The sequence below is a fragment of the Corvus moneduloides genome, chromosome 21, assembly GCF_009650955.1.
Source record: "Corvus moneduloides isolate bCorMon1 chromosome 21, bCorMon1.pri, whole genome shotgun sequence".
Lineage (NCBI taxonomy): Eukaryota > Metazoa > Chordata > Aves > Passeriformes > Corvidae > Corvus > Corvus moneduloides.
In genome coordinates, this window is record NC_045496.1 from 465985 (window position 1) to 488153 (window position 22169).

A 22169-nucleotide genomic window follows, 5' to 3' on the forward strand; every position below is an offset into this window, starting at 1 on the left:
AATCATTAACCTTTCAGATGACAGTCTCACAAACCAAATGACTGAACGATTCCCAGGGTCAGTGCGAATCTACGTTTCCAAAACCTCACATCAACGAGTGGAAGTTGTGACTGAATCCTGGTCTCTCCAAGAGGAAGATTAAATGCCTGTGACACATCATCTGCAATCAGAGTGCTCCTTTCCCCAAAGTATCCATCACAGATTGATAACATCCACGCAAAAGTTAAGTGCAATTATGTCTGTCACTGTAAAACACACTTCAACAGCACTGACTGACATCTTGCTTGCAGCTGACAAACTCTGATCGGGCTGTTTGAGTGACAGTGGCACGGGCTCCTGCTGCACCTTGGGAAGGGATGCAGAACGTGCTCCCAAGCCACAGAAGCCACCCAGGCTCACAGAGCACCACAGGAGGGATGGAGCCACCACACAGGCAGCTGCAAGGCAGAATGGCTCGCGGCTGACTCTGCGCGGACTCACAGCAGTCAAGGACTTGCTCCCAAAACGCTGGAACCAGACTCGAACAGGAGAACGTCACCCACAAATCCTGCTCCAGCCTCCTCCAACAGAGTCTGAGGCATGGCAGAGCTGAGCCCTGAGACACTGCTCAAGCACTCGTGACATGGGCTGTTCTGCAAGTCCCCAGCCCATGAACTGGCAATCATGGATGCACAGGCTGGGTGAAGCAAGAGTGTGCCAAAGGTCAGGTGAGTTACCTGTAACCACCGCCTCTTGGGGGAGAAGTACCTCCCTGCTCCCCAAAATGATGGCTGCCATGCAGCACAAGCCTCGTGCACAGAGCAGAGGTACTGAGGGAAGTGACATCAAGCTCCCTCCTCATGGAACTCGAGCCTACAAAAGCCATCCTTCAGAAGGCAGCAGGATGGGAACCTGAAAAAGCATTTCTTCAGATGGCCATTAGTGCCAAGAAGCTGTCGCAGGAGTTAGAGAGAAAAGACAGTAAAGGAGCCTGATGACCTGCACAATGGCACAGCCATGCTCCATGGCACAGCATGCCACCCTCACCAGGACGTGCCAGGGCTGCTGCTAGAGGCCATTAAGCCAGATGCCTGCAGTAGAAAACACAAAGGAGAAGAAATAGCTGAAAAATACCATATGCAGTCCAGCACAACTACCAAACAAAGCCTCTCCTTGTGCAGCCCAGACTGTGAGCCATAACCCTGTGACACGAGCAGCAGAAACAGCACTGCTGATGTGCACCAACCTGTGGAGGTCACACCTCTGATACATGACAACTCTGATGGGCCACCATCCACTGCCATCAGCACCTTACACCACAGAGCAGAGGGGCTAGTGCAGAAGTAAATATATCCCACAGTAAACAGTCCTTCTACTTTAGAAGGCTTAGTTGTACAGAAGGGTTTGGTTTATATCCAGTGTTAGCAATTGTTCCAAAGCCCCCTCTTGATTCAGAATTATTCTGTAATGCAGACAGCAACTGAAGAGAGCAGCTGAGATATCTGACCAGCCCAACAGCAGACTCTCTGCAGTGCTCCATGCAGCACTGCTCACCGATTCTCCCTCACTACTGAGGCAGCGTCAGAACAATTCACTGCTATTCCTGTCAGGATATATCCACATGGAATAAAACAGCAAACTGGCTGCCGGTGTAATCTCCTCTCTCTATGGTGACGTGAAAATAAACAGATTACTTGTGACCACAATCTTCCACAAACACTGTGTTGAGTAACTCACCACACTGCTGATAGTGTTAGAAGAGGCCTTCAAATTGTCTGTGTTCCCTGTAATAATTAAATATTTTCAGGATGCACCTTTATATATATTTCTATTTCTTAAAAAATATATTGGATAATAAATAACCAGAGTAAAAAAAAGACATGAAAGATGCTTTGAATGATCAGACTGGTAGTGTAAAAGTTACCTGTAAATCACACATGGGGTGTGAGAGTGGAGCTGGCTACCGACAGGTGGGTTTTACTACAAGGCATTAATGTAACATTCAATTATTCCACTGCATACTGGCTGGTTTAACTCAGCCAAATTAGAATACATTTTATATTGACTATTTTGACATTTGCTTTATTTGGCAAGTAAAACAAAACTGATCCAATTTCCTTGCAGCCATTGTAAACCATAAACTGCACAACAAGAGGTTATAAAATATATAAGCCTTGTAAACACTTCTTTTCAGACTGTCACTGATGCTTTGAGCTCTAATTTTGGCCCTGTTCCCAGCAGCTTTGACACTGCTCTGCAGCCTTCCCTGGTCAGCCATAAAGTGACCCTTCCACATTCAGTGATTAAGCACTGCCATTGACATTCTCTTTCTATGATAATTTTTTTTTTTATTACTGTGGAAATCTGCCCAGACAGAATTTCTTGCAGAAAGAAAATGAAAATCTGTGCTCTAAAATTAAGACATCTTTCTCTCTGATCTCACATGGCCTGGGCTGGCATCTAGCTTATGTCCAGCAGAGCTTCAAAATAACATCTCATGTCCTAGTGGGACAGCCTGGAATCTCCAGAAAACTGCTGGCTTTTCATCTCTTTTGCCTCCATCTCTGAGAAGCATGACAGCATCTCTGCCTGCAGCACACCTGACAGTACAGGACAGCAAGCACTGTGCCAGGGCATGGCAAGTGACCAAGCAAAAGTCTCAGTGAAAGAAACACCCAAATGCTTTGCAGAGCTCAAAGAGCCACCACAGGACAGTGGATTTCAGTCTGGGTCATGGGTGAAGGTTCAAATGTACGCACCTGCCTTAAGGAGGTACCTGATAGCTTTCTGGTGAACACATTGCAGCGGTTTAAAAGCGTAACTCTGAAATGACCTGTAAATCAAGAATCTAAAGGACGTGAGCAATTTCCACCCATGTGATACAATGACCTTTGTACACAAACTGGACCCTGGAATTCCTCTCTGCTGTCTCCTTCGAAATTCTAGTTCTCACTAGTTACTGTAATAGTGTAAAGGTATCTGCAGTGTAGAATATGCCTAGTGCAAAAATACACGTACCCTTAAATAAGCAAAAGCCCAAAGTGACCCGAGGAGAATGTGCTGTCCCCTGGCAATGGCCCAGCCCAGTCTATGAGCCTCTGCAGCAGGAGCACAATTCACACTGGGTGCTGTGCTTTCAGAGTGACGTCAGGGGTGCAAAGTGCTCAGTTTAATCACTGTCTGGGCTGGTCTGTTGCTTAACAACACTTTTTGCCCAGAGTATCCAGCAAGTAAGCTCTCAGTACAGGACTACTGATACATGAAACTGTATGCACCAGCACATCTGTTTATACACACACAAAAATATTGTCTGTCATACAGGGAGAACAGCCTGGACAGACACCACTGCTCAGCAGTGCTGCTCCCATCAGTCACTGCAAGATGAGCATGCTGCTGTGCACACTCATGTCAGCTTCATAACTGGAGCTCAGCAACTGGGTTCAAAAAAATAAAAAGCCAAGAACCAGTACTTCAAACCATGAATGGACTGATCCCAGAGATGAGCAAAACCTGTTTCCCTTATAAAATTTGTAGAGACACTTCTCCCTTCCTCTGGTCAAGGAGAACAATCAGCATGGCTGCAGCTCTGGCTCACCCTCCTGAGCTGACCCACATGTATGTGTTGGAAACCACAACATCCTGCATAGTTTGAAGCAAAGGAAAGGTACACTTTGCTGTTTCCCTTCCTCTGAAGGCTTTTTATTTTTTTCTGGCGGCTTCACCCATTTTTCTTTACAAAACAACAGGCAAAGGAACTTCCAGCAGGCAAATACTTCAACAAACAGCACATTCCCTCATCAGATTGTGACAAAATCATTCCACACCGATGCAGCACCCTGGTCTTGGTTTCCCAGGCAAGGTTAGTAACCACAAGACATGCAGCATCAAGCAGAAAGAGCTGGAATGCAGAAAACCTACCTTGGCAGGTTGGGAGCGGGTGTCGAAGCTGGCGCTGGGGCGGGAGGAGCCGCGGGCTGTGCGGAGTCGTGATTGCGGGGCACTCTGCCCATCCGATACCAAATACCCATGCTGTTCAGCTCCCTGGGGAACCAACACAAAGCATCAGTGCTACAAACAAATGCTGCACACATGCACGAGCAGCAGGCACTGATGTGTTTCACAAACACCTTGGTCAGTGAGAACAAGAGTAATTAAAAAAAGGGGGGGGTGAGTTAATTCGCACATGAAACTCAGTAACACTTGTACTTACTTGGACTTTTCTAATGATAAGCTTCAGCTCTTACAAGCTACTACTTGGTAATTACAGGAGCATTGGGTGCCTTGCTTTGCTCTAATTGCATTCGTGCCAACAGCTTCGGAGCGCGGGGTACTTACCCTATGAACGTGTACTGAGGAGGGGCTTGCTTAGATCTCCCCAGGATTCGGATATCGCAGATCGCTGCCTCTGTAGAATCTCGAGGGATGAATTTAATGCACAGCCTCTTCTTTCTGAAAGCTATTTCTTCTGCAAAAACAACCCAGAATACAGGGTGGGTTTTATGCAAGATTAGAGTATAAATGTTATTTATAGACTCTCCAGATATTAGGCAGATAATTATGGCAGAACTGGTGCCAAAGAACAGACATATATCAACAAACCAGTCAGTGCAGTGCCATTCAGTGAGGATTGTTCTGTCAGGAGATGTGTTATTGGCACTGCAATAACCAGATCTCCTCCTGCCTGCTGCAGAGATCAGCTCCCACGTGTGCCCCGGTGCTGCCCCACAGCACAGAACAGCAGGGGACTCTGCCAGTTCCGCATGCCTCTCGCACTCCCTTGCTCTTTCCCAGGTAATGTTTGCCTTGCTGGCCTGGACAGCCATATCTAAACATTCCTCCCACAAGCACTGCCTCTAGGAATGTACCTGGAATCTTCTGATACAACCAGTCAGTTCATTCTGCTACGTGCTTCCAACCAGCTACTTCCAACCCACTGTGAGGAGGAGCAGGCAGAGCCTGCCGTGCAGAGAGGTTGAGTGTAAGAGCTGTCTGTCCAAATCTCACACATCCCAAGTGTTAGTGACATCTCCTGATCAAGTCAGCAGGCACAGAAATTATACTCCCAGCATGTTTGCCCTGGTTCTTTGTAAGGACAAACCAGATTCACAAGGCAGTAACTGCCAGGACCTCCCACAAGGCAGCTGTGCTGCTCTGACCTGTGCTCTGGGTGGATGAACGCACTGCACAGCCCTTTCTGCTATGTGTCACAGAGCAATTCCACTTATTTCCATGTTATCCATCACAAAAAACTCAAGCCCATCAGAGTTAAGGCTTATCCACATAAAGAATTCACAGACCTTCAGGCTGTTTACCAGCATGCAGACACAATCCACAGCCAGCTCTGGTGCTGTCTGTGACCACAGCTGGCACTGGCACACAGACACGGATTTGGAGAACAATGCTCCATCTCATCCTAAGGAGGCTCAGGGTGAGCCAGGTGAGGTTCCTGTTTGGATGCAGGCACTTGGAAAGCAGGACAGAAGTCTACTGATATGCTGAAAATCTAAAGAGCAGATGCTGAATGAAAATCTAGAAACAACGAGCAACTACAAACAAGTGCCTGCAAAATAAAAACCCTTCATCTTAATATGAATAAATACCTTCCAACTTAAAAGATGCTGTCACTTCAACAGATGGTAAGCAGCCCTGCCTCCACAGGCTCCTCCTGTTTCGTAATCCGCACCTTCGGAAACAGCAATGCATCCCAGCCTCTGGAATGTGCTGCTGCACTAGCACCAATAACCTACAGACAGTGTGAGGTGTGCCAATAGAGCAGCTGTGCATGCAGCTTGCAGTTACAGTGCTGTTTTTAGAGATGGTAAATACCTGCATCCCTGAAGTCTAGTCTTCTCCTGCTTTGAAAAAGTAGGGCTTCTGTTTGAAGCACCTAAAACTGATTTTAGGAGTCTAGGATTTAAATCCTAAAGGCTTCCTGAAAATCTTCTCAGGAAGTACTAAGGAGTACTGTATTACACGTACTAACTGCGAGTCAGCTGCCACTTAGAGAGGAGCACAGAGACACCTGTAACCACAAATCTAACTCTGAACACAATCAGTGCCTCCTATTTGACTTTATCTGTAAGTACAAAGCTGACTATTTGCTTTTGTCTATGTTCTCTTTCACACCACTTCCTTAGTCCAGGCAGTGCCTCTGCTTTAAGGCTGTCACAGTTACAACCCAATGCATTTCAAATTAATGACAAAGCCCCCTTCCACCTTTCCACCAGGACTGTCACAGGAATTGAAGCAGCACACAGTAAGGTCCAGCACTACCAAGGGTGAGCAGGATAAGCCAACTATTCTACCTCATACCACACATGCCCAAGAATTTTCTAGAAGCAGAGGGTGACCTGAGGGAATGGTCTTCAGAGCCTTTCACTTCCAGGCCACAGGTTCCAATCAGAACCAGATCACAGTGACTGAAAACCCATCCTCACGTGCTGCAGCCCCAGATGAATGACTCCCTGCAAAGCAGGTTCATGTAACCCTTTTCTGCTCGTTCCTAGGCTGGATTTCATCACTGACATGCACTGGGACCAGCCTTCTGTGATTAGCAGCTGCACACCGAGCACCAGCACCAGTCCTGCCATCCTCTCACGCTCCACTCCCATGGGGTTTGTCCCCTGGCAGCCCAACGCCCCTGTGCCTGCTGCACAGCACAGGGCTGCCACCAGACGTGGCTCCAGCTGCTGCTGGCACGAGTCCCAGGGGAGCTGAACACACTGTTTGGGAACTGCTCGCTTAAATGCTGCAGTGAAGCAATTCTACCTTGCAGAAACGAGGATGGTATTCCCCCTGGACACCACACTTGGGCCTTGTCTCAGCAAGCACAAGCATAGCTGACCCCCCAGCCCTACGTTCATTCGCGGCGGGAGATGTACGGTGGGGGGGCACAGACCCGGCGCCACGAGCACAACCCCTTCCTTTCAGTGCATTTGTGAACATCCCCTGGCACAGCAGCTCTGCTCCTGCTAGGCCCAGTCCACCCTTCAAAATGAAAAAATAAACTCTCTCTTCCTGCCCCGGAGCCATGGGACTCTAGCAGGTGAGTGGAGACAGACAGGCAGCCCCATTAAACAGCCTGAGGAGGACAAGAAAACCAAAGGCTGTTTTATTGCAGCCCCTACATGTGTACATGCCACCCCAGAGAGCAACAGTGCCAAGAGTGACCCTCTGCCTGGGACACAGCCCTTTTCTGCCTGACCACACAGGCACTGGCGGAGTGGGACTGAGGAATAGATGTCAACTTACGTGTATCAATGGTCTCCTGGATGGGGATGAAGCCTACAGGTAAAGTGTCCTTGATATCAATAAGCTTCATATCAACCAAGACATTGCCTAAATGACTCTTTGGAGAGAGAAAAGAAACAGTTGATTATGACAATGTCACCAAATTACACCCCAGATCTTCCCCCTGCTGGGCCATTTTATCTGACCACAACTTCAGAAATGGGAAGAATGTACCAAGCCAACCCTTGCAAGAGTCCTCTCTGCAGGAACCAAACAATGACTGACTAGGAGATACCGGACAACTTTCAACACTCAAAATTCTAACACCTCATCCACTGCCATACTTCCAGATCCTTGGAAGCACAACCACATTCTTCCCTCTGAAAGCACAGCAGTTAGAAGTACTACCTTCACCAACTCATCCACTGAGCAGGTCCCCTCAGTTCTTACACACTCTACATCTACACAGCAACATGACATTTCCATGACAGCAACAGCAGAAAGCATTACAGGATGATGGCTTATGCACACATAGCCAAAGTTATTACATGCATTAGCTAATTAGTACTGAATAGACAGGGTTCTAGCTCCAAATGCAGTGCACTCCAGAAGCACAGGCCATTTGGAATTACGAACTTCATTTGGAGTCCATAGGAATTCTGAACTCATGCCCTGTCCTATTAATCAAGGCTTGAAGAGCTCAGAGCTCAATTCAGAGTGACAGTCTCCACAATGGTTTAGAGACCAGATTTTCTTTGCAGTTTTTGATGAAACCAGCACTGCTGCCAATAATCTGGGTTCACATATGAAAGATTTTCACATTTTAGGTACTGCACAGCCTTTATAAACAGCAACACAGTACAGAACAACTAAAATTTCATCCCAAGCCATCAAACCATGTCAGTGAGTTTTACTGTTACTGGTTGCTAAGCACCTACTTTCGTTTTTATCTGGCAAGAGTTTTTCAGACAAAACTGTACTCTCTGATTATTTCACTGAACTACTTACAAAACATTTATATTTGCAGGCTCTGAAACAAGGGGAGGTCAGGTCTGAGTTTATTTTTGGGAGGTTCTGCATTTTACGGTCAGCTCCTCACCAGCAGGGTCAGCACACCTGCAGCCCTGTCCCACCAGACACAAATGTGGCACACATTCTCTGCTCACATGAAGAGGTTGAAGCTGGGCAGCCCCCACACGCCTCTGACCCCCCCATGTCCAGGGCATCTTGTAGCAAGCAGTGCTGGATGCTGCCAAGCCTGAATGTGTCAGTTAACATGGTCCTGGCACAGCAAACAGCAGACAAAGTAGTTGCTGCTGATTCATCTTTCATGTTTTATTTATTTAAGCTGTCTGTGTGTTACATCAGTGGCAACTTTCTGCTGAACCACTGATCACTCCTCCATCAGCAGCAGACAGGTAGGAGAGGTGCCTCCAATGAGTTTGTTAGCTGCTGGAACCCTGGGAGTCAGCTCTGCCACGTGCACAGCGGAGCAGGGGACAAAGCCCCCCCATTTGTGAGACCCACCATCCAGGGCCTCCCCACACTCAGACACAGCAAGGTCCTTATAATGGTCAGATACTGTAAACTGTTGAGAATGATGATTCTGCTAAACAGGCACTGCAGACTGACTCTGCTCTAACCCAGATATCTGAAGTGCATTAACTCTCCTAACTACAACATGCTCTTCAGGAGAAGAGAGTTCCCAGTGTTTTGCTAAACACAAAAGAAACCCCTGAATGGTAAAACTCCCAACCAAAGTGCAGCAACACATCAGCATCCGGGGGAGAGAGAGGAGCCTCTCACTCCCTTCCTCCCAGATGAGGGAACTGAGGCCTCTCAGCCCTCAGATGCTCCCAACAGGGAAGCGCATCATATATTCCACGTGGCCAAGAGGACTGAGGGAAGGGGAAGCTTTTGCTTTAATTCATGCCTCATCAATATGAAGAAGGTAGTCCCAAACCATGCTGAGCCCAGGGTTCCTGTCAAAAGTCCAACAGGCACCAGCTGAGGGTATTTACACTGCCAGCAGCTGCTACTGTCCTGTAATTATTTCTGACAACTTCACATTTCAGGTAGCCACAGATAAACCTAATGTTCAAATCACACAAACCTATTTAATAGCCTCCCTGCCTATTCCAGGGCTACTATTCCTGCAACTGCACATACTCTGGGATGAAAAGCACAATTACTGTCCATCCACCCCAGGAAGTGATATTTCCCATGGCTCTGGAGCTTTACTTTAATATAGAGGCAGGCAGGGAAGCGGATAGAATAAAGGTCAAATGCTGGGAACTGGCAATCCCCAGCTCTCCTGCCAGGACCCGTGAGCAGCCCCTGAAGCTGCCATCACTTTTCTGTTCCCGTCATGGTGAAAGCACAAGTACAAAATGGTACTTCCAGACCCTGCCAACTGAGTCGCCGTGAATATCCAAAGCGCGACCAAAAGCAGGATTACCCACTAGATGGAGTGCATTCATTGCAGAAGTCAACAGTTCCTCCAGAAAAAAGAAAGTTTTCACAGTAGCCTCAACCAAAACCACAGCAGAATGCATGAAGCTCTTGCTGCACAGTCTCCTCTCCTCCACAGAAAGTGTGGGCAGAAAACTGCCGCTAATCAGGAAGTAACTTATACTTAATAGTCAGACCAAATTACAAGAATGTGGTAGCATATGCACAATGTGGGCACATTTTCAAGAATCAGCACCAAAGCCAACAAAGACACCAAGCTAATCCTGCAATAAAATATCAGTGATGCCCCTGGATTCAGAAACCAGTATTTCCTTCACGAACACTACCTGCATTGTTTGTTTCTTGAGGAATTTGGGTTAGAAATCAATCAGGACCATGAGTGTGCAGCACCCATTGCTGCAGCAGGAAACAAGTGTGAGAGGCTGCTGAAATGCAAACGTTCCCTTTTCTGCTTTTATTGCAGAAGATTTTGTCAGCAATTTCTTTCCATGAGAAACACAGACAGGCAAATATCCTGCCATTGCAGTTTGCCTCCTTACTCACCCGAACTCAGCGAAACGCCTGCTTGAATTATAATTGGCTCCATAAAATGAATCATCTTATGGGTAAGAGCATACCAGGCACAGATGCAAATCATGCAGACACTCAGCAAACGGACTTACATTTTCTTTTGAAAATGATCTGGTGAAGCACAGGTACCGTGTGACCTTGGATTTAAATAAGCCATCTTTCCACAGGTCAGCATCCAAGCCATCTGCTGTTTGTGCAACCTGCAAAGAAGAGACAGAGGGAGAGAGGAGACATGTGAGCCAAGATAAAGTTAATACATGTGCAGTACTTCTTCCTCAGACCTCTCCTAATTAACAGCAGCCCAAACTTTCACAGCATCTCATTAGTTTCTTCACAAGGTGCAGTGCAAAGAACTTTCAAGAGGAGGTATAAAAAGAAGTTCTAAAAATGCTGTCTCTCAGGAGACCCTTGACTAAAGATGCTCTGACAAAGGCTACTCTAATGAGGAAACTGCAACTTCGGTTACAGTCTCCAAACAATAGTTTGGAAAAGTCAGCACATCGAGGCATTCATTACCACCCTACACGCAAGGGCACCCCGGGCATGCTGGGAGGGTCCTTGAAGACAGAGCACAGAAACTGACCCATCTTGGGACTATTTTCATGGAAAGCCATCAAGGAATTCTGGCTCCCAGGTCAAAAAGCTGCTTCCAGCAGGTGTGGAAATCCCTGGTGACCGGTGGATTTTAGCAGCAGAGCTGCATGCAAGGACACACCCTGAAAATGTCCCTTTCCAATGCAACCCCACATCCAGCCGAATTGATGGCACACGATGGTGGTGGGTAAGGAAACAGACCCTGGACCCCCCCCAGAACACATGCATGTTAAGCATGATGTGCAGGAGAAAATCTCACTTCAAGCTGATTCAAGGAGTGGGCAGGAGGCAGCACCATGTACTGGGGAAGGGCTCTTCTCTCAGCAGCTGAGCACTCACCACGCACTGAGCAAGCTGGTAAGAGCCCTGGCCCCAAAACATTTGTTGTTGAGCAAGAGAGGAGGCAAGAAGGCAAACACAAGGAGAAGGGCAGCAGAAACAAGATTACCCCATCAGACTAACACCCAACTGACGTCTCCAACAGGAGACTCCAGCGCAGCCTGAAGCTCCACAGCAGCACAGCTGAACTTCTGCCTAATGCCTCTCAGATGGGACAAACTGCTCCACTGCAGCTCTTGTGAGCCTAATCACACCGAGCGAGCCCTTGGCCCCAGAGCAGCCTGATAACAAAGAGCTGACACTTGTCACTATTTGCACCCGTGTTTAGTTGAGCTGAGACTGTGCAGGGCGCAGGAAGCAAAAGCTGTGTGCTGACAAGGCCTCCGATTATCCCGAGTGCAGCAGGGAGACAAGTGTTTATGGTCTGATCAAAGCAGCAAAGTGCACCGACTGCTCCCCGAATTTTGGCAACTGCTGTTCACAAGCCCCAGCTCAGCTCGAACCATTGTACAACACACACAGCTTTTGTGCTCAGGCCTCTGCAAAGAGATATGCCTGATTTTTAAACAGCCACATTTTAGAATAGGATTTTGGTGAATTTTTTTGCTTATTTCAATTCCTTGCATTCAAATCTTTCCTGAACTGCTAGTTTAGGAATATGTAAAATCCACATGCATCTCCCTCCCCAGTTGGTAAGTCAGTCCTGGCGAAAAGATACTCAGGAAACAGTCTGCTTGGGAAAACTGCTGGCATATAGGGATGGTCAGCTTGAACTGCAGACCTTGTGAGAAACAGTTAGAAAGACAAGACTAAGATTTCATCACTTTCTTAATCGACATGGTTCAAGTTTTGTGCTAGCCAGCTATGTTAACATGCCCAAAAATCAACAAGCAGCAACACATCCAACTGCAAAACTGGTGCTACAACTTGCTATCAAATGCCCTTTTTAGCTAACCTCTGAAAGCTTAAGGAACTTCACTTACAAAAATACCGCATTTTTGAGGTTGAGGTACATCACTTCAGTTGGTATCATCTTCTCTACCACTCACTGACAGGGCACAGCTGCATCACAGCCGAGGCATCTGAAGGGCCCCCGTGCTGGCACTGCTGCCCCTCTGGAGGGAGGCCTGGCACTGTCACAGTCCAACCTAACAAGGAAAACACCTCCAAACCTCCAATCAGACCCTTTTTTATGAAAAGCCCTGCCATTCTAATATCTAATATAATTCCAATTAAATCTAATATAATATAATTCTAAATATCTAATTCTAGTTGCCAAACTGCAACAGTTGCAGGCAACATCCCCAGCAACGCACCCTGAGTGCTCTGCTCTTCCTTCACATCATCCTGCTGAAGACTTTTTCCAAGCCTGGAGAATGTAAGCATGAATGAACTTGTCAGAAAACTCATGGGGAAAGAAAACAGAGCAATATAAACAGGAAACTTCTTGCATCACCTGCTGGGCTCCTGCAAGCAAAGGAGAAGTCTCAGCAGCTCTCAAAGCAGAGCCATGCCTAATCTGCATGCCCTCAGGACAGGAGCCAAGTGGGAGAGGCTGCAGCAGACCTGGCCAGCAGGACAAGCACTCTGCAGCCCCAGCTTGCCCAGTCCTTCCTTGGCTGAGAGGCGAGGAACATGCGAGACAGAGGATACGGCACCTGGCACTGAGCACACAGCACCCCAGGCACAAGAAATGGTCCTCCTCCTGAAGCCAGGGGAAGACACTCCTCACCCATGTGCTACAAACAGCGGACTTGACAGTGACATGCAGTAAGGAAGTGACAGCCCTGTAAGTACAGGGTGATCTACCTGCTGCACAGCAGTCAGAATGGGGCTACTGCTACCACAGTCAGCTCTTTGGCAAGCAGGGCCTTTAAACCTCCTGCCCCACAGGGTGATCTGCCCCTCTGGCAGAGTCAGGGCTGTTCCTGCTGGGTGAGCAGCTCGCTCGGGCGCTGCCCCAGAGCAAACCCCACCACAGAACTGGTGTTCAGCCTGCAGCAAAGAACATGGCTGCACGGGAACCACACCTCTCTCCTATCCCAGGCTCCTGCCTCCCACTTCTCCTCCCCACCCAGACACTCAGTATTGCCAGTTTGGTTGGATTTTCAGGAATCTAAGTTCAGACACACTCTGTATATTTTGGCAAAATCAAGTCTTTGGTGCTTCAGCTGTGAAAGGCCTGGCCAGTCATTACAAGTGCCAGTAGTGGATTTGTTTTCTAAGGAGACACAAAGGCAATAGAGATTATGGACTAACTAAAGAACTACAGAGGAAAAAAGAGCTCTGGCCCATTTGCCAAGACAACCCCCTAGGCACTGCTGCCTGCCAGCTCCAGATGGGCAGCAGGCCGAGCCCTGGGGCTCCATGTGAACCTGGGAAATGGACCTGGACATCTCTAAGCATTTGATTTACACCTGGGATGAAGCACCTATGCCCCTGGAGATTTCTTTTAAAGAGAACGAAAGGGGAAAGGATGTTCATTGGAGAAGGATACAAATGGAAGGGGAACTGGTAAAGCCTATAAATAACACTGGTATCTCAGGAAGAGCTGGTTACTTCACTACAAAACTTGAAACCACCAGTGAAACTACATGAGGAAATACTTTCCCATGCAACTCTGAATCCACCTGTAGAACTGAATGCTGCAGGAAGCTGTAGTGACACACAAAGCCACTGGAACCTTACATCCCAAGAAACACTGCTGTTAATGCTTCCCAAAAGATGAGAGTGGTTCTCCTCTCCAGGGTGCAGTGTGCACCTCTGACTATGAGGGCTTCAAGGAGCACGCTTCTGGGATGCAGCTGTCACAGCTGCCTTCCTCAAGGCTTTACAGCAATCAGCTGTCAGTGTCTCATTAAGGAAACGGCATATCTGCAGGAACACAGATCCCAAGGCCACCCAGGTCTGCACATTGCCCATGTCTCAGAACACAGTTTCTCTGCTGTGCTCAGCAGTGCACTTGCACACATTCAGCTTCACGCTTTCAGCTGGGCCAGACCAGGTTCCAGAGAAGTCATGGGGAAGTGGCAACCTGGCATACCACACACTGCTCCAGTGCGCTGACTCACAGACAAGCCACCCTCACGAACACCCAGGCAAGAGCAGGACAGTCCTGCCTGCCACTGTCCCCTGTCACATCAGCGTGGCACCCAGCACGGCCCCTTGACAGCGGGTGCGGCACAGGAGACAGGACACCAAGGGCGGCTGGCAGCACCCAGGCACACTGCAGGGCTGATGTGGCTGGCGCGTGGCAGCCGTGCTCGGGGAAGGACAGCAGACAGCAGGCACTGCCCCACGGCTGCTCCAAGGGCAGACAGTGCTCCTTGTGAACAGACAGTGAGGCAGCAGAACCAGAGCAAAGGCAGCTCCTCACTGTGCCTGGGAGAGAGCGACCCACATTCACCAGCATTACACCACCACCATAATTGGATTAAGCCACAGGAAGACTCTTTTATCACGTTTAGTTTAAACTGCGCTAGCACTGCAACTCCCCATTAAGCCACAGACAGGCTATCTGGGGTGAGTGCTCTCTCTGCCCAGCCATTTAGGCAAAATGCAATTCTGTTATCACGAGTCTCACACTGTCCCGTGCTTCTTTATCAGGGCAAGCAGCTAATTACACAGCCTGGCTCACACAGGTAATGAGCACTTGGAAAAACACAGTAAATGTAAAAACCTCCCAGGTCTTTAAGAAGCCTTTTCACAATTCCCCCCCCCTTGTGTCCTTACTTCAGCCTGATCCATTTTACTTCTTCACTGTAAACAAGGTATGCAATGATCCAGAGCTGAAGAGGTGCGAGCAAAGCCTCAAGTCAGCTGGCTTCCACTCCCACCACACAAGCTGTGTGGCTCTGGAAACCCAACGATGTGGTGTACCACAGTTGGAGCAGGACACACAGAAAGGGGAGCAGATGAACTACAGGCCAAATCTTTCTCTGTAGAGCACTGCAAGGTCAGTATTTTGTATTTCACAGTTTGGGACACTAATCTATGACTAATCCAAGGAACAAGCAGCTGTTGAACAGTGACCTCCCTTTATCTACACACACATTCATCTCTGCTGTATCCAGCTGCCTTTTCCTGCTGCCAGTCTCCTGCCAAATCTTAGAGGTTTGCATTCTGCCCATCAAAATCATCCTTGCAATTTCAGCTTGTTGCAAAACTCTTTGATTCCCATTCTGGAGCTTCTCATCATCATTGTGCAGTGCTGGTATGTGGGATTAAACAGCTGATGAGGGATCCATTTATTTAGAGATATAATTTGTACAATACTTAGGACTCCTTCAGGATGAATGTTACTAGGATTATTAAATTTGCTTGCCACAGTGGTCAGCTATTTCTGTAAACCCCTCCTCCAGAAAATTAAGCTCCTCTGGAGTGGCAAAGATGAAGTGGCACATTTGCACCCACAACCCCCTGCTGAAGGAAAGCACTAAGTGCTGTGGGCTGAAAGATGGGCAGCTGGCTACCAAATGACTTCTCACAGCTCAGTTTGAAGGTAAGTTCTCTGGAACTTGCTGTTCCCAACAAAATAAAGCCACATTAGTGCAGAAACAAAGCATTAGCTGCAGCAGCAGCTCAAACAGCTCTACTTACTACATCATATCCAGTCGGTGCTCGGCTCCGGGATGCGACCACACCAACGCCTGTGATGGGATCCATCGGCAGGTCGGGCAAGGCATCGGTGAGGTCTCGCACCTCAGGCATCATGGAGTGATCCTGGAAGAAAGGAGCAGAATTAAAGGCTGCTGGGCAGCACACCCCAGCAGAAGCCAGAGAACCAAGAGCACACATGCATGCCACAGTGCCTGTGCTGACACACCACAGACGGCCAAGGTAAACACAGGATTAGGCCAGACACACCTTCTGCACTTTCATTTGCTTTTGATAAGAGTGTAAACTTGTGCAATGCCAAATAGGTTTGGAATTTGGGCTGGCAGCCTCTGAGACTTATTTTGTTGCTTCCGTGGGCTGGTCTCCATCTAGCAACGACAGGAAAACGAAAGCTCAACCCCTTCCCTCCCAAAAAGAGAACAAATTTCATCCCCAAGTCAGGCTGGTTGAAACAGCTCTGTCATTTTAAACAGCAAGAAATCTGCTCCTAATGGCTTTAGAGGGAGGTTCCCCATTCACTGTGGGTGTTAAGACATGCTGGGGCTCCCCCATGAGTCTTCAGTCCCATCACACCCCCCTCAGCCAGACCGTTTTCAAGGAGCAGCACAGATGTCTCTGGCGCTGGATGCAGAACCGCACTGGCTGCAGGGAGCCTCAACACCAGGGAGCACAGAGGAAGCACAGGGTGGGCTGGTGCAAAGCAGAGAGGCCTTGAGGAGGCCCGAGCATCTTCCAGAAGAGACACATCACCAAGAACATCAGGGGAGGGAGATAGGCAAAAGGGACAGAAGCAGGTAAGACCAACTAATTTCGGAGGGATGCTGCTGCAGGAAGCAGGAGGAGAGGACAAGAAAGGGGCTGAAACAACTGAGGTGGAGGATGGGGAGAGGTGTCACTGCCTCAGCATGTGGTCTCCTGCAGAGGCAGCCAGTTAAAGCAAGTCTTCTCTGGCTTTCAGCAGGCAGGAATGCCCCAGGAAACCGCCCCCCACACACCCCAAGACAAAAGGGCAAGTGCTTTGTGTAAACAAGCATCACTGCTGCACAGCCAGGCAAGCCGTGAACCAGAGCTGCCTAATTCAATTCCCTCCTCAGAGCAATCAAACCCCAGCATTTCTAGGCCATTTAGACGGCTGGTTACTTACTGCTTCTAGAAAAGGCAGAGGTGAGTACTGGTGCCAGTGGGACCTGGGTTTACACTTCACAATGCCCAGTCTGAACAAACATCGTGCTGCAGGCAATAAAAGAGAGCAAGTCTGGGCCCTATGTAAATAATAATAATGTCACATGAACAGCCAGACCACTTGAGGAGTCCAAAACAACAGATGCTAGTGACCAGTAATGGCGCAGACACCATTGCTGATGAACCAAACAGAGGAGAGAGCTCTGCTTTGGCACCGGGACACGCATCCAGCACACACAGAGCAAAGTGAACCCTCTTCACTCCCAAAGCAGCTCAAACCTTCAAAGCATGATGGTAAGCACAGCCTGAGCCACAGGGGCTCGCCCTCCTCTCCCAGCAGGCTCCCCGTCCTCAGAGTGGGCGAAGAGCACAGGACCCTGCTGCAGGAACACTGGAGGCACCAGCACAGCCACGACAGACCCCGCGCCACACCACAGCTCACCTGGGTGCCTCGCAAATAAGGCAGAACCCCAAACATACAGCATGGAACAAACATAATGTGAATTTAACAAAGAGCTTACAATCTGTTCTTCACGAACGTTTTCTGAAACTTTTTCAAGTCACTCTCAACAGTGTGGTGACTTGTTACTACCCATTGGGAGGAGCTGGAAGATAATGGATGCTGACATAAGCTTCTCTTAGGCCATTTTGAACTGAAATCCAGGTAAATTATGGTATTCCCCAGCGTGTTAAGAACACCACACGGCAGGTTCCAACACAGCTGCAGCTGCACTGTGGGGAAGCAGATCTGCTCACACGGTGCCAGCAGCCTCCACCAAATGTGCCCTCGTGAAGTGCCTGCTGCTGAACACTGCCCAGGTCCCGTCTCACCATGCTGGGGCCTGCTGCGGGGAGGGCCAGCTGCCCCGGCAGGAACTGGAGCAGCTGCCAGGTCAGCCTGGGAAAGGCTGAGGACAAGGAGGTCCCAGGCACCAGCACAGATGGGGGGAAGGTGGGTGCTCCAACCCACAGCGTGGTGCCGCAGAGCAGTCTCCCTCAGCCCACCAGCACCCCGTCCTCAGCGAAGGAAGAAGGGCACCTTTGTGGGAGCCATTTGCAGCCCTGCTCGGCACAGGAGGGGGAGGGGGACGGCATCAATCCTCACTTTGTGCTGGCTCACACAAAGCCCCTCTATGGCAGCAGCACTGGGCGTGGGGCTTTCTGCCTCGCCGTGGTGGATGCCACGGGGCAACACGGCACAGCACCGGCGTAAGGGCCCCAAGCAGCACCTGCTGCAGCAAGGGCCACCAAGCTCCGTGCCAGCGAGCCCAGTACCTTCCCCTGCCCCGTGCCTGCAGCCGACAGGGATGGCAGGCACAGCACCTGCCCAGGGAGTGAACCTGCTGGGGCCACTGCAGCATGGCCAGGCCCTGCCACACCAGGCCAGTCACGCTGGGCAGCTTCCTGCTGTACGAGTGGCACTGAGGATGCATCCAGAACAGACATGGAGTAGCAGCAGTCTGTTTGCACACTGGGATAAATGTTTTTGTGAACTCCGCACAGGTCAGAGGGGAGTCTCTGGCTCGGCAATCACACAGACCATTAGTTACACTGCACTTCTTCCCAAGGGTGTCAACAAAGTTTGGTTTCTTTTCCATTGCACCTTTTAACTTAAAAATGAAAAAAACAAACAGTGAAAGAGGAGATTAAATTAAGGAGCAGGATTCTATAAATAGCCATATTAGGTAGCTTGTTATTTTAATTCTCTTTAGCAATGTGAGTTTGACCTGCACGCTCACCTACCATCACAGTGGCCGAGCACTCAGCCCAGGATATGGCCCGTCAGCATCCTGCAGTAAGCTGCCTGTGCCAAACCACTCACTGCAGGGTTATTCTGGGAACAGGCCAAACAATGAGAAGAACATTTTTCCCATTAGTTGGGAGCATGCTCCCTGGAAGTCGTTCTCAGCTGTGGGGCCACATCCAGTCCCCAGCACACCCCAGCAGCCAAGGGAAGCCGGATGTGAGCTCTGGGGCAGGAAGAAGTTTCAGAACACTGTGGGGCCGCCCAGACAAAGCCAGTGGGGAAAGAATGTGTCTCTAACAGAAAAAGTCCCCATGCATCCTGCCAGCACCAGCCCCAAGCAGCAGAGCAGGGTGGGATGGTTGAAGGACGAGATGGACAGGATGCACTCTCGGACAAGCAGCCACCATGCTGCTGGCTCTATCCCGAATGCTTCCCAACCCTCAAACCAGACATGCCTCAAGGCAAGAGGCGCAGTGTCCCAGAGATCTTGATGCCCAGCTGCAGCAGAGGTCTTCTGGGACCACCAGTTTCTGGCACGGCCTTCTTCCCACAGCCCATGCCCACAGTCACACACACCTCCCCTTCTGCCCGCACTCCCAAGTTTGTCTGTTTAGATCCTTTTTGCTTGTTCTCTCCCATTTCCTTTGTAGCTCATCCGCCTTTATTAGTTTATCCTAGGCATACTTTTCTGCTGGCTCCACTGAGGTGACTGACCACACACACTGCTGGGCTCTGGCTGGGACATATATACAGCAGAAGAACCCACTTTCAGAAATGAATGCATTATTGTAATTTCTAGACCATTTTTTGCTCTCAGTACTCCTTTTCAACAAGTTCAAGAGCTGGTGAGTACATGACCAGATCAGGCCTTGCAATGTATTTGCCACAGAAACATCATGCTGCCAGCAAAGCGGGTCAAGCTCTGAAGTTAAATAGCCAGGGACGTGGAGGGAGAATGGTCTTATTGTTTCTTCCTCCAGCTACAAGCCCTGCACTTTGACACTGGCTTGCTCTTCCCACAAGCAGAAAAGTATGAGCTAAGGCAAAACTGGAAAAAAAATATCAACTACCTCACTGCGTGCCTGCAGTCTGTGGGAAATAGTCCCATAAACCAAGGCAGACACGCTGCTCAAAGCCTCGTCCGCCTGCTCAGCCTGTCACTCCATCCCTTTACGAAGGCAGGCAGCACTCCTGGCACAATGTGTGCTGCTTCGGAGCCACCCTGCTGCACTCCTACGCACGCCTGCGCTCCCACTGCGTCCGGGAACCGGACACGGCCCCAGCCAACTTTCTATTTCTGTTCATGGAATAGGACATAGTTTCAATCAGAAAAACAGGAGCCTGCAGTGGCAATCAGCATCAGGGCCTTGGAGGCCACCATCACAAACAGGAAGAATTTCAGTGTCACATTTCACCCCCATCGAAGGCATGTCTGGAATCACCTCTGCACACAGGCTCCCATAGGAGACCGTTGCCCTGCACCAGCTGCAGAATCCACACTTTGTGACTGAATGGTATGGAAACAGGAACTTAAGCGACAGAATGAGCAAAATTGAGACCCTATATTGCTTCACAGCACTTCTAACTAGGGACACACGTTTCTGAAGAGTGTCCGGTTTCAAACCAAAATAGGTTTCCAAACACAGATGACCTGGCAACAGGGCAGCAAAACTGAAATGAAATTCACTTCAGTTATTTCTATCTTGGCAGAGGTATGAACGGGTCCCTGGGGGCTACCAGTACCCTTGAGCCTGGGATTTGCTTTGTCAGAGAAGCACATGCTACAAGAGTGAGATGTTGTCTGCTTTATTTCACACCTCCAGAAGCTCAAGATATGCCTTCGTCTAGTAGGGAAGGCCATCTCAGCTAAAAATTATAGGGATGACACTCCCAACCTGCCACACAACACACAGGCTCCCTAAAGGATAGATGAGCACATTCTCACTCAGTTAAAATAAAACACAAAATGGAGAAACCCAAGCTTTAGCCTGAGCAGTTACACACCTGCTGACACCCAGCCTGTCTGGTTTCAGTGTTACTGTGACCAAGCTGAGAATGCCCCAGCTCTAGGAACGTGCAGAGAACACCGAAGCTTGGTGTTTGGTGTTCTTGGACCGTTGAAAATCTCTCCAGAAACCTCAGAGAAAGCTTGCAAGCCTCGGCGATGCAAGGCGCGAATACTTAAAGACACAGGCAACTCTGTGTCACTGCCCTGGCCCGGCTGTAAGAAGTCAGCCAGTGTCACACCTCCAGCCATGCACTAAGCACAGGTAAAAAAACGGGCAGTCAGGTAGGCCCATGCTACCAATGCAGCAAAAGACCACACGAAACAGAAGGAGTTTTGTTATTTTCTCTAACCGACACCAAGAAGAATTTACAGTAAATTCCAGAGCAGGTCAAGGTCATTGGGGCTGGTCCCCGAGGGCCGTTCCTGCAGCTACCCCAGCCTCGGAGGAGCCGCCGGGTCTCACGGAGGCCACCGGGGCACTCCAACCCGGGCCCAGCCGCGAGGAGCCCGCGACGCCCGGCCCCGGCAGCCCCGGCAGCCCCGACGGCCCCGGCAGCCCCGGCGGCCCCGGCCCGCGGCGCTCCCGCCGCCGCCCCGGGGGCTCAGCCCGCCCGCCTCGCCCGGCGCCGCGGCCGTGTGAGCGCCGCCGCCGCTCCTCCCGCCGCGCCGCGCCGCGCCGGCCCCGCCGGGCCGATCGCAGGAGCCGCGAGAGCCCGCCGGGTCCGGGCCGGCAGCGGGGCCGCGGCGGGTGCGGGGACACTTAACTGTTGCCCGGGCGGCGGGCGGCGGGTCGCGGCTCCCCCGGCGCAGGCAGAAGCAGCTCCTCATCGCCCGGCGGAGCCGGCGCGGCGCGGCCCGGCGGGAGGAGCGGCGGCGGGGGAGCGGCCTGCGGGCCCGGGCGGAGCGGCGCGGGGCGGGGGGCGGCGGGGAGCGGCGGGGAGCGGAGCGGAGCAGAGCGGAGCGGACGGCGGGCAGGCCTCGGGGCGGCCCCGGGCCCGGGGCTCACGGCGGGGCTCGGGCTCCCGCCGCCGCCGCTCCGCGCGCACCGCGGCCGGACCGCGGCGCGCAGGGCCCAGATCCCGCCCCGCCCGGCCCGGCCCCTGCGCCGCCCCGCGACCCCCGCCCCGAGCCCCGCGGTCCGGCCCGTCCCACGGGACACTCACCGCGGCTGCCGCGCAGCGCTGCCTCCTGCCGCTCCGCCCGGCCCGGCCCGGCCCGGCCCCGCCCGCGCCCCCGGGCAGCGGGGCTCGGCCCCGTCACGGCCCCGCAGGGCCGGGGGCGACACCTCGCGAAAACCTCCCTTCCCCGGGAACAGGGCGATGCCCGGCCGAGCTCCCCAGCATGCTCCGAACAGCCCCCCCGGCCCCAGAGCAGACGGGAGGTGCCAGGTGGAAATGGCTGAATAGTTGTGATTTGGTCAATGTAACCTCC

At 50.7% G+C, this 22169-nt stretch overlaps 1 protein-coding gene across 8 annotated transcripts in view; it reads right to left on the minus strand.

Moving 5' to 3' along the window:
* Positions 1-21937, minus strand: part of MVB12B (multivesicular body subunit 12B) — a 60116-nt gene extending 38179 nt beyond the window's left edge. The window contains exons 1-7 of one of the 8 annotated variants that reach the window (XM_032131294.1): positions 21902-21937; positions 16946-17031; positions 15784-15906; positions 10344-10451; positions 7231-7327; positions 4315-4444; positions 3898-4020 (exon numbers count right to left, since the gene is read on the minus strand). In XM_032131294.1, the coding sequence (XP_031987185.1) occupies positions 3898-4020; positions 4315-4444; positions 7231-7327; positions 10344-10451; positions 15784-15897 (572 nt within the window). In that variant the 5' untranslated portion in view covers positions 15898-15906; positions 16946-17031; positions 21902-21937. Of the gene's footprint in view, positions 1-3897; positions 4021-4314; positions 4445-7230; positions 7328-10343; positions 10452-15783; positions 15907-16050; positions 16926-16945; positions 17064-21502; positions 21641-21901 lie in introns of those variants that run through there. The other 7 variants (XM_032131292.1, XM_032131293.1, XM_032131297.1 and 4 more) reach the window with 7 other exon arrangements.
* Positions 21938-22169: the final 232 nt, after the last annotated feature.